Source organism: Chlorocebus sabaeus, chromosome 10 (genome assembly GCF_047675955.1).
Source record: "Chlorocebus sabaeus isolate Y175 chromosome 10, mChlSab1.0.hap1, whole genome shotgun sequence".
Classification (NCBI taxonomy): domain Eukaryota; kingdom Metazoa; phylum Chordata; class Mammalia; order Primates; family Cercopithecidae; genus Chlorocebus; species Chlorocebus sabaeus.
In genome coordinates this window covers 46,389,587-46,402,344 of record NC_132913.1, presented here as the reverse complement: position 1 = coordinate 46,402,344, position 12,758 = coordinate 46,389,587, and the positions used below count along the sequence as shown (strand labels likewise).

The 12,758-nt window shown below is 46.3% G+C and overlaps 1 protein-coding gene across 11 annotated transcripts in view; it reads right to left on the bottom strand.

Moving 5' to 3' along the window:
* Positions 1 to 12,758, bottom strand: part of TANC1 (tetratricopeptide repeat, ankyrin repeat and coiled-coil containing 1) — a 264,487-nt gene that overhangs the window by 3,279 nt on the left and 248,450 nt on the right. For all 11 annotated transcript variants that reach the window (XM_038002078.2, XM_038002080.2, XM_038002079.2 and 8 more), the window contains 7 exons: positions 12,084 to 12,217; positions 10,346 to 10,469; positions 9,528 to 9,703; positions 5,025 to 5,157; positions 3,610 to 3,701; positions 1,425 to 1,571; positions 497 to 597 (listed from right to left, as the gene is read on the bottom strand). In XM_038002078.2, the coding sequence (XP_037858006.1) occupies positions 497 to 597; positions 1,425 to 1,571; positions 3,610 to 3,701; positions 5,025 to 5,157; positions 9,528 to 9,703; positions 10,346 to 10,469; positions 12,084 to 12,217 (907 nt within the window). The remainder of the gene's footprint in view (positions 1 to 496; positions 598 to 1,424; positions 1,572 to 3,609; positions 3,702 to 5,024; positions 5,158 to 9,527; positions 9,704 to 10,345; positions 10,470 to 12,083; positions 12,218 to 12,758) is intronic.

Genomic DNA, 12,758 nt, shown 5'->3' with positions numbered 1-12,758 from the left:
TAACCTAGATGGGTGTGACTCCACAGCCCTGCTCTCCATAAAGACCACTGGGCCAGGAATAAGGGGAAGCATGAATCAGTGGGCACCAGAATCCTTTTAATATTGTTACCATCCCATGGTAACACTGTGCCCACCTCTCATTCAACAGGCTTATATCACTCTTCCCCTCCCCTGAATTTCCTAATGCCCCTAGTTGGCAGTTTCCCTGAAATACGGACTAAACTAGGTAGGAAGTTCATGTTGCAGTAAGTATCACCTGGGGGGAAGGGTGGGAAGGAATAATTACTGAGATGTCAGGAGAAAATAGAAGTTTACTCATCACTGATAATGTCCACTGCCATGCCTCTTGGAAGTAGGTAGTAATACTAATTCAGTATTTAAAAGGATGAGAGGCACCTGAGCCTCTCTACAGCAAAACCTCCCCAAATTCAACAGGCAGGTTTGATCCCACAGGAAAAAAGTCTTCTCTACACACAAAGATAACTATGGACAGTACCTGCTGTTTCTCTTCGCTCTTGCTCTGGCATAAAAGGCTTCATAGGACTTGGGCTTCATTTCGAGAGCCTTGGAAGCAAATTCCTCTGCCATGCCAAAGTCCTGGTGTCAACAAGAAATACAGGAGTCAGAAGCACTGTGGACACACGATTATGGGAAGCCCTTCTAGTTGTTAGAAAGGGTAGAAGCGCCCTAAGGCACAGCCAGAGAGGGAGGAAGGGAAAGGTCTGTTTTCTGTTCATTTTTAAAGTGAGGAGATAATGACGGTTGATTAATATCATTAGGAGAATAATCCACTACAGAAAACAGTGGTAGTAACGGTGCCCCAGAAGGCCAGAGGGTGGAACCTCACACCCCAGTGGAGGGGCAGCCTCAGAGAGGAGTGCAGACGCTGCATCCATTGTGGCAGTGGGGCACAGAAGCAGGCAGCTCAACAGACTGGGGCAGGAGGATGCAGTTAAAAAAAAAGGTAGGAAGTACAACTGAAACGGATCTACTAGTTACAAATTGACTATGAGTTCCCCACGACTGGTTAGAAACAAGTTACTGGCAGATCCTCTGAGCAAATCTAACAGAAGGCAGGCCCACCACACTAGGCTTGGGTTGGACTCTCGTGAATCTGGGGATGGCAGTGCCGGCAGCATCACTGTTGGGAAGCTGCAGAGGAACAATCTGCATTTGCTTCTCATCACTGAGGCCAAGGAAATGAAACACAAGTGCATTCCTTCAACATCATGCGAGGAGCGTAGCAGCAGTGACCAAACGATGGTCATGGATAGGAGCTGTTTCCCACATGCCAGGTTCACGTAAATGTGCAAGCAGATTGGACAGGAGGGCCCAGGATTTGGTCTGGAGAAGGACGGGCCTTCACCGCTGGGGAAGGGCTCTGTTGCTGGAAGACTGGGTTGGAATAAAGGGGCACAGCTTACATTTGTTTTTCTTCGGCATCGAGACAGATTGAGATAGAGGGAAACCCTTAATTCATTGAAGGGTCTCATGTCCTCTCCGAATCCTTCTCGAGGAAACTTCCTTAAGGCATACTGGTACCTCTGGGCTGCCTCTTTCATCTTCCCTTTCTAGGATTCAAAAATCACAAACATTTGTCCTTTTTCAGAGGCTGTAAGATGAATACCCTCCCACACCCGGAACACCCTGGGGAGTTTACTACCCCCTGCAAACCCATGACAGAACATTGAAAGCATCCAAATAAGTGTCAAGGTAGGAGCTAGTTCACTAACTGGGCTGACGCACGTGGGTTTCACTGTCCTCATACGCACCCGCATCCTGTGGTTACACCGTGAGAGTCTGTAAACTGCTAGATTGATAACTATCAAACTTAATGCATCAGATTATCTTCTGGTATGTATTTTTGAAAATTATTTCAAGAATGATCTCATATCTAAAGATATTTTAATGCTAAGCATAACAGAAATCAGATGAAAAAACTGATCCTATTCCTAGGACAAGGAGCCTCTTGTAGATAAACCTAGAGAGCTTGCTGCAGAATAATTTTTCTTCTAAGAGGAACTAAAACATGGGATTTAAAAATCAGAACAGCACCACACATCATTTTCAAAGCTAAAAAAATCCATTTGCTCAGTCAGTCCCACTGCACAGCAGGTATGAAGCCTGTTGAAAATGGCTTCGTATTTCCGACATAATTGCCTACCAAAATCCATATTAAAAGCACTTCAAAGCCACAATACACACACTCAACTCAATTTCAAACTGATTCCAAGCCAGGAACCCTGCTGGGTCATGCTGTATTGCCTATTTATTTGTTACTATTAAAAAAAAATGAGAAGGAAAAAATCTACAACATAGCAAGTACAGCTGCCTAACATTAAAAAGGATTAACATGGTCATAATCTAGTTTTTCCCCTATAATCTTTTAATTCTGTCTGGTCACCAAGCTTCAAAGAATAGTGACCTATGCAAATGGCCTGCATATCTATCTAAACCAGGGGTTGGCAAACTATAGCTTGGAGGCCAAGTCTGGCCGACCACCTGTGTTTACAAATAAAGTTTTATTGGGACACAGCTGTGCTCATTCACTCTGTGCTATCTGGGGCTGCTTTTGTGCCCCCACAGCAGCACTGGGGAGTTGTGACAGAGGCCACACAGTCTGCAAAGCCTAAAACATTTACTGTCTGGCCCTTTACAGAAAAAGTTTGCTGACCTCTGACCTAAACTGTTGTCTTATTTGGAAAAATTTAAAGTGAAGTTTATTGATCTGAAAATCGTATTTCCACTTCCAAGGGAAAATGGAAAAAATTAATTCAGTCTCCTGAGTAACTGAGGTGTTACTTGACTATATTAAGTAAAAACATCTCTAAAACCGGTTTCAAATTCTAGAAATTCATAGATATTAAAAATTAGATAGGAAAGGCTTAGGAGACAGAATGCCCTTTTCTTCTAGAAACATCTGCTGGGTGTTCCTCTCCTACATCTCATGACGGTGCCTCAGCATGGTGTTCTGAACTCAGAACATGAAAGGCTGAGGAACCTCCTCTATGATGTTCAGTTGACCTAGAGGTGACTCGGCTTCACGCATGGCTTCAGACAGTAAGCATCACTACAGCCTCAAGGATTAGCTCAGAAATAATGGTTCTCACACAAAGAGAGGTGCTTTCTACCTTTAAGATTCTGCCGGTAAGATATTAAGCCAACAATGTGGGCATGAAGCCAGGTCAGCACCTCTTGGCACTTTTTTTTTTTCTTTTGAGAATGAGTCTCACTCTGTTGCTGAGGCTGGAGTGCAGTGGTGCGATCTCAGCTCACTGCAACCTCTGCCTCCTGGATTCAAGCAATTCTCCTGCCTCAGCCTCCCGAGTAGCTGGGATTACAGGCACCTGGCTAATTTTTGTATTTTTAGTAGAGATGGGGTTTTGCCATATTGGCCAGGTTGGTCTAGAATTCCTGGCCTCAAGTGATCCACCCACCTCGGCCTCCCAAAGTGCTGGGGTTACAGGCGTGAGCCACCACACCCAGCCACCTTTTGGCACTTCTATTACATGGATTCCGTGCAGTAGCACAGCTATGGCCATTATATACCCAGTTAAGAGCGTGCTCTGAGGCAGTTTCAATGGCAAAGAAAAGGGCGGCACCACTTACTTTGTACATCACATTTCCTTCCTCCATTAATTTCTGTAAAAGTATAATCAAGATATCAGGTTTGGAAGTGGCCATCGCCCAAGCAGCATTTCCTGCAAAACAAACACGCATTCAGAGGCACTTCAGAGGCCCAGGGGAAAGGATTCCAATTCCTCCATGGCCCCACAGCTGGAGGTCAGCACCAGGAGCCCAGCTGCAAGGACCACAACACGACGAGGGAGGGAACAGGACGCTGGCGAGGCTCAGTTGCTAATCCTTTCCACTGACCTGGGCACTCGAATCTGTCCTTGTTATTTTACTGAAAAAAGTAATGAGAAACAAAGGCATCCAAGCAGCGAAGACTCATCCCTCCCTTCCGAGTGGGATGTGGGGGAAACTGATTAAATGAGGCCTCAACATAACCTCCTCAGTTCCTGCAGCAGCCACCGTGCAGGCATGTGTTCTCAGCATGCACTCCCTGCGCCCTGTCACTGCGCTCTACTCCCAGATGTCATGGCTTCTCTCTCCTACCCTACAGCTTGGCCACAACCTCTCTAACCCCTGCCTGAACTCTCGGGACACTGTGGGAGGAGTGCTGAAGAGCACAGCCCTGGAGCCAGCCTGCCAGGTCCCCATGGCGAGTACCACACAGCAGTCCTAGGGGAAGCCATTTAGCTGCTGGGTGCCTTGGTTTCCTCATCTGTAAAATCATGGGATTGTCACTGAGACTTTCAGGGCTGTGGTAGGGATTAAGGCAGAAGGTGAAACTGCTTGGATAGTTCCTGGCACTGTTCACTGCTTGACAGTACTAGTGAATGGCATTTTCCTCACAGTGCCCTACCCAGAGCTAATCTTGACCAAGGGCCCCACACATCGAACCAAAATAGGGACCCTCCCCACATCTGGAATGGTGTGTTGTGTCAAAGCCAGCCACGTGGAAAGGGCTTTCCCTACTCAGGGACCCTCCCATGATCCTCAAGTATCGTCCTAGTTTGTCTCCATGAAATCATACTACTACTACTTCACAGAAACTTGCTGTGGTGGCCACTTCCCCACACAGCTGACTGGCTGCTCTAGAAGAGTGACTCAGCCTCCGCTGCTGCTCAGAGTCACCTGGGGAGCTTTCAGCAGCACCACCCAGCCCCACCCCACAGCAAGAGGCTGAGCCAACTACTCTCTGGCATGGTTCCTGGCCACTGATACCACTCCAGACTGTCCTTCAACACCAGTCTCTGCTTTCCACACCCTCTGCCAGAAACACCGTGAGCTACTTACATATTGTGTATAATGATGATTAAGTGAGACTGAGAGAGAGATCTGCAAACATCTGACATCTTACTTCCTAACCTGGGAGCAGGTCACTCTCTGTGCTCTCTAGGCTTCTACACTCGGGAGCTCACCCCTCCTCCTGCTCAAGGGAGGCAGTGCTCACTGACCTAATTTGGCTCCCTTTCTGAGTAGAGCCACCACTACGGACGTGTTTCGGCAGCCAATGGCTCTGTCCAAGGGCCGCATCCCGCTGTGGTCCACATGCTCGATCACGGCTCCCTTCTCCACCAGGTACAGCACCTGTAGGGACAGCAGAGGCCTGAGCAGCAGCTGGGGGCAGGAGTTCAGGGGTGCACATGGATTTGGCGGGGGGCAGTCTTAGCTTCAGTCTGATTATAGATGCCTCTGCCTATTAAGGATCCTAGAACAAAAATAAAGTGGACACGAAAGAGAGAAGAGGAGCTGCAATCCCCAGCTAAAACCTTCACTGCTGAAGAGATTTTGCTGTCAGGGATGAGGAAAGCAGGGGACACGCTGCCATAGGTGGGTGTGTGTACACATGCATGATCTGTCATCTCACACCACTCCCCAGGTCACAGAGATGGGACACAGTCACCTTTGCATCTCCAATGAAGTAGGCAGCACACTTCTGCAATGAGCTCCAACAAATGAGCAGGCCACAGCAGTGGTGACTTTAGAAATACTCAGACCCACACAACCTGAGCACGGCAGACTGTTAAGATTGGCAGCTTGGGACTGGATGGACCTGAGTATAATCCATTTCAAAGATATTTGAAGGAAATTGGGAAAGTAAAGATGGCAAGTTTGATACCACGGTACAAAGACTGATTTGATGTGATAAAACAGCTGTCACTTGAACTAAACCGGAAACAAGAGGAAGAAACACTGTGGTCACTCAAATTTCTCCATTTACTGGAGCCATTTTAGCCTATAACCATTTTTTAGCCTGCAGCTATTTTAGATTTTCATGTGGATCTAAAAAGATATGCTTCCTATCATCCACTCCACTATTCAAAATGGCACTAAGTAGAGGGATTATCTATATAAAGAACTAAACCCAACTACAAAAACCAAATAACCTCATCTTTAGAATGGGCAAAGGACTCGAATAGGTTTCTACAAAAATGATCAATGAGTGGCCAACGAGCATATGAGAAGATGTTCAACTCATACCCATTACGATGGCTACTATTTAAAAAAAAAAAAAAAAAAAAAAAAAAACAGCTACGATAGAAAAAGCACTAAGCCCCAGACATGCAGGGCCATGGCTTCCACTGTCAGGTTTGCAAGCACCTGTCTCTCTAGCTAGTCCTTCCACAAGTACTGGCTGGGTGCAATGGCTCATGCCTGTAATCCCAGCAATTTGGGAGGCCGAGGCGGGCAGATCACCTAAGGTCAGGAGTTCAAGATCAGCCTGGCCCACATAGTGAAACCCCATCTCTACTAAAAATGCAAAAATAAGCCAGGTGTGGTGGCACAGGCCTGTAATCCCAGCTACTCGGGAAGCTGAGGCAGGAGAATCGCTCGAACCGAGGAGGCGGAGGTTGCAGCGAGTTGAAATTGCATCACTGCACTTCAGCCTGGGTGACAGAGTAGGACTCCATCTAAAAAAAACAAAAAACAAACAAAAAACAAGTATTGGTGATGATGTAGAACAATTCTGGAAACCTTGTGCACTGTGGTATGAATGTACAATGGTGCAGCAGCTGTGGAAAAAACGTAGGGCAGTTCCTCAAAAAATTAAAAATACAATCACTGTATGAGCCAGAAATTCTGCTTCTGGATATATACCCCAAATAACTGAAAGCAGGGTCTTGAATAAATACTTGGCCACCCATATTCATTGCAGCATTATTCACAATAGCAAAAAACATAGAAGCAACCTAAGTGTGCACTGACAGATGACTGGAAAAACAAGATGTGGTATATACGTACAATGGAGCAATATGCATCCTTAAAAAGGAAGGTAATGCTATTCTAACACACGCTACAACATGGGTGAACCTGGAGGACATTATGCTACGTGAAATAAGCCAGTCACAAAAAGACAAATACTATATGATTCTACTTACATGAGATCTCTAAAGAGGTAAAAAACTCACAGAGACACAAAGTAGAGTGGTGGCTGTGATGGGCTGGGGGAGGTGGAGAGTTGTTTAACAAATACAGTTTCACCTTTGCAAGATGGAAGGTTCTAGATACTGGTTGTACAACAATGTGAATATACTTAAACTACTGAACTCTATATGTTTAGAAATGGTTAAGAGTAAATTTTATGCTATGTGTTTTTGCCACAATATTAAAAAAATGATGTTAGAATGCTAAGTTCCTTCACTATTCTCTAATTTTGATAAACTACAGAATGTGGAAAGGTAGCTGAAAAATAAGTGTAGACATGTGAGATTTAGTTGAGTATGTTTTTGAAAACTGACATGAAATAGAGTTTACAAGGTATTGGAAGTTGATACCATTTAACTCTGACAGCGCTGCCTTCTAAAAGCACCAAGGCACAGAGGTGCAGGGCCATGGCTTCCACTGCAGGGTCTGCAAGCACCTGTCTCTCCAACTAGTCCTTCCATTAGATGTACTGAACTATTGGAAACTGGTAACTCTCATGAAGCTGACTATTCCTCTGGCACCTACTGGGTGCCTAGGGCATGGAGCCTGACAAAATCACAGTTTCTGCCCTGAAAGACATTTCAGAGTTCTCAGTTTATTAAGGTTTTATTCCCTCAACCCTTGATTAGACATGGGTATTTGGCAAAGAGATAAAGATAGTGTCCAAAGCTTTCCATATTATTTTTAGGCAATGCCATATCACTTTAAAAACAACCAGTATATGTACATGATGAAATACTATGCAGGCTTTAAAAGAAGGAAATCTTGCCATTTGCCACAACATGGATGAACCTAAAGGACATTATGGCTAAGTGAAATAAGCCACGCACATAAAGAGAGCATGATCTCACTTATATGTGGAATCTAAACAAGTTGAACTCACAACAGAAGCAGAGAATAGAAAGGTGGTTACCAGAGGCTGGGAGACAGAGGGACCTGGGGAAAGGGTAGGCACTGGTCAAAGGGTACGAAGATTCAGTTAAATAGGAGGAGTAACTTCTGGAGATCTGCATAGCACTGCAACTAGAATTAATAACTTTTTAAAAATTATTTTATTTATTTAATTTTATTTTATTTTTGGAGACTGAGTCTCACTCTGTTGCCCAAGCTGGAGTGCAGGGGTACGATCTTGGCTCACTGCAGCCTCCACCTCCCGGGTTCAAGCAATTCTCGTGCCTCACCCTCCCGAGTAGCTGGGATTACAGGCGCCTGCCACCATGCTCAGCTAATTTTTGTATTTTTAATAGAGGTGGGTCGCTTGATCTCGAACTCCTGACCTCAAGTGATCTACCCATCTTGGCCTCCCAAAGTGCAGGGATTATAGGCATGAGCCACTGCGTCCGGTCAATACTGTATTGTTTATTTCAAAACAGCTAAAAGAGATCTTAAATGCTCTCACCAAAAAGAAATAATATTTGGGTGATAGATACATTAATTAGCCTGATTTGATCATTCCACAATGTATACATGTATCAAAACATCACACTATACCCCATAAATATACACAATCATTTGTCAATTAAAAATAAAACTTTGTCCAGGCATGGTGGCTCATGCCTGTAATCCTACCATTTTCAGAAGCCAAGGTGGGGAGATCACTTGAGCCCAGGAGTTCGAGACCAGCCTGGGTAACATGGTGAAACCTTGTCTCTAAAAATTAGCCAGGTGTGGTGGTGCATGCCTGTATTGCCAACTACTCAGGGGGCTGAGGTGAGAGGATCTCTTGAGACCAGGAGAGCAAGGCTGCAGTGATCACACCACTGTACTCCAGCCTGGGCAACAGAGCAAGACTCTGTCTCACAAATTAATAATAGGCCAGGTGCAGGGGCTCACGCCTGTAATCCCAGCACCTTGGGAGGCCGAGGCAGGTGGATCACGAGGTCAGGAGTTCAAGACCAGCCTGGCTAACATGGTGAAACCCTGTCTCTCCTAAAAATACAAAAATTAGCTGGGCATTGTGGTGCATGCCTATAATCCCAGCTACTCAGGAGGCTGAGGCAGAACTGCTTGAACCCAGAAGGTGGAGGCTGCAGCAAGCTGAGATCGTGCAACTGTACTCCCGCCTGGACAACAGAGCAAGACTCCATCTCAGAAAAAATAATAATAATAAATTAAAAACAAAACAAAACAACTTTTAAAAAAAGCAACCAGGTAGTCATTTGATTAGTCACTTACCATATATAAAAGTACTTTCTAAATGATCTATGCAAAAGTTTTATTTACATGGATGACCAAGAAAATCACGTATGGACATGCGTACGCATATTCACGTATGTGTCTGTTGTATGTGCTGTTTATAGGCAGGTATTTTTAAGCTTTTATGAGTCGACTAAAATCCTAAGTCCTGGAATAGATTGCATGTCACAGAATTAGAGAAAAATGAAAGATCTGGCAAGACACACACACACATACACACACACACACACACACACACACACACACACACACAGATGACCCTGAGACACAATCTCATGCAGGCCCGGGTTTCTTTCCAATGCAGGTGAAGGTGGGGAACACCTGCTGGTACTCACAGTCTCGGCATCACCATAGAAGGCGGCCAGGTCCAAGGGCGTGCGACCATTCTTGTCCATCTGGTCTATCGCAGCTCCTTCTTCAACCAGATACTGGACCACTGCCCTGTGACCTTTCAGACAAGCCCAGCTTAATGCTGACAGACCCTCTTTGTCTAGAGAAGAAAGGGCTGCACCTGAAAGGAAAGCCCATTCACAGAACATGAACCTTACGAGATGACAAAGACAGAAAGCAAATAATTGCACACCTGCAGAACACCTGGCCTGAACCGAGTGTCAGTTAAGTACTGTGAAGGGCGACACTGGCCAGATGGGCTGGCAGAATGGTCATCGCTGCTGAAGAGGAATACCAGGCACGTGGTTGTGTTGCCTATTCTCTCTACTGTGTATCAGAAAATTTCCATAACAGCCAGGCGCGGTGGCTCACGCCTATAATCCCAGCACTTTAGGAGGCCGAGGAGGGTGGATCACGAGGTCAGGAGATTGAGACCATCCTGGCTAACATGGTGAAACCCCGTCTTTACTAAAAATACAAAAAAATTAGCCAGGCATGCACCTGTAGTCCCAGCTACTCGGGAGGCTGAGGCAGGAGAATGGCATGAACCCAGGAGGTGGAGCTTGCAGTGAGCCAAGATCACGCCACTGCACTCCAGCCTGGGCAACAGAATGAAACTCCGTCTCAAAAAAAAAAAGAAAAAAGAAAGAAAATTTCCATAACAGAAAACTTAGAATTTGAATCAGAAAGCACTGAATAGGTCTGCTAAAGTTCTTTCTCTGTGTCCAACCAAAAGAAACCTTTGAGGGCATGATGCTGCTACCTTTTGAAAGGAGGAATTCCACGGTGCTCAAGTGCCCTTCACAAGCAGCCACCATGAGGGGCGTCCGGCCTTGCTTGTCACTTAGGTTCACATCACAGCCGCGTTCCAACAGCAGTCTAACAATCTGGAAGAGACACTTGAAGTTACCATCCTCCTGCTGCCTTTTCAACCACACCTGCTACACCCAGACAGGTTTCTGAACCTTTAAAAGTAGTCAAATGACTTTCTTTCAAAAATCCCTAAGTTGCGTGAACCATGGGGCCCGGAAAATCTTTCCACTGTATTTCTTTGAACAGAATCTTTTCCAAAATATATGCTCTTTTCAACATGCTCAATTCATTGCTGTTATCTACTAAATATACACATACCAGACAGAAATGGTAATTTGGGGGAGGAGGGATGCCAATCACAATCTACAAGGACAAGACAGCCACAGGGGCATGGGAAAATGAAGCACAACTCAGGGGGGCAAGCAGCAGTCACAGGGTCCCCCATGGGCACTGAAGCTAACTAAGTACCTACAGCTGAGTGCAGGGCAGGAGGGGGTCGCAGAAAGAAGCTCGCCCACTACACACCCAAGCCATGGGCTTTCTTAAGATGCAGCACTGGCAGATGGCATGCCCTTTGGGGAAGGCAACTTTTAGCAAAGCACCCTGAGAAGATTCTCAGCCCTAGAAATACGCCTTTCAACCAGGCATGGTCATAAGGTTGGGGAGGAAAAAACCCCAGAAAACCAGACAGGGGTATCCCATCACCACCATCCCAGCAGAAACTGCTTCACCCACAGCTTAGCCCAAGTTTTTCCCCAACACGTCACCTGTTACATGGCTGCAGCAATAGGAGGTGACACATTCCCACTGCCTTCTTGCTTGTTATCCACTAACAAATGCTTTCCAGACTTCCCCGTGACTTAGGACACAGCAGAGCCAGGAAAGGATTAGCCAGAGGATCAGGGTGAAGCAGTGAGGGTGACAGGGAACAGATGGTACAAACCAAGCTCTTAGGAATGGAAAGGGGAGGAGAATCCTGCCAGGAAGCACTCACAGCTCCTACCAAGGGAGCCAGCAGGCATCCGCAGAGATGCGATTCCATGACCAAAACTTTGGTCTAGAACATTCTTCTTTGTAATGGTCATAACATCCTTTGTATCCGTAGTGTATGTGTAACCTGGCGCTAGGTGAGGGGTAGGTATGTGGTCACTGTTTATGAGATGAAGGAACAAGGATCCCCTGGCTCCCTTGAATGAACCACAACAATGGATCATTCATGGTAAAAAAACAAAACAAAACAAAACAAAACAAAAAAACAAAAACTAAAACCCAGCCTGAATCAGTGCTGGACCAGAGGGAAACATTTTCTTTTCCAAAGAGCACAAAAGAACTGCTCTTCTTCCAAGTATGTTGGACAAATGCGTCCCAAAACTACAACACGTATGTTAGAGCAAGTCTCTTGTTACCACGGTGAGTCCACCCACTCCACCTCCCTCCGCAGCTGAAGGCAGTGGCTGTGTCTCTGACCTGAATAGCTCGGCCTTGAGTAGCCTTGCTCCCCAGCCTATGTGGCCAACTGTGTTATTGTGTCAAACGTGTGGCTCTATCAAGTAATCCCGATGGCACAGAAGTTGAGGATAGGGAACAGACAGGCTCAGGGGAGCTGCATGTGTTCTCAGGGGAGCCAGGCAATAGTGAACTCCATCCTCACTCATTGCTTCTGAAGCATTCAGGGGCCTCCCAGGTACCTGCCAATGCCCCTGGCGTGCTGCACAAAACAAAGGTGGAACCCCTCTCCTGTTTGTCCGCGACACAGCAGCTCCACGCCCCAGCAGCAACTCGCAGACCTCCAGCTTCCCTCTTCCTGCGGCAGCAGTCAGGGCTAAAGGAAAGTCACATAGAGGGGTATCTGTTAGCATGTGGTGCAGCACAGATGGCCAGAAATTCTTTGACAGTTCTCTCCCACAGTGGGAGGTAGGGTCTATATGTCCTCCCCCTTTGAACCTGCGGGGGCTCTGTGACAGCTTTGACCAACAGAACACAGCAGAACCAATTCTGTGTGAGTGTCAAGGCCCAGGTCCTAGGAGATGGGCTGCTTGCACATCCTTGAACACTCTTTCCTGGAGGCTGGATGCCATGCTGAGAGGAAGCCCAAGCAGTCCTGTGGTGAGACCCAGAGAGAAGAACTGAGGCCTGGGCATGGCTGCCAGTTCCAGATGGGCTCCCAGGAGACAGCCAGCACCAGCCGGCCAGCCACATGCATGTGCCATCTGGAAGGGGATCCACCAGACTGGGTCAAGCTGCCCCAGCTAAAGTCATGTGAGCAGAGGTGAGCCATCCCCATCATGCCCGGCCCAAACTGTAGATTCAGAGGTGGCTAAGTTTTGTTTCTGTTTTTCACAGGAAGAGATAACCAGAATACA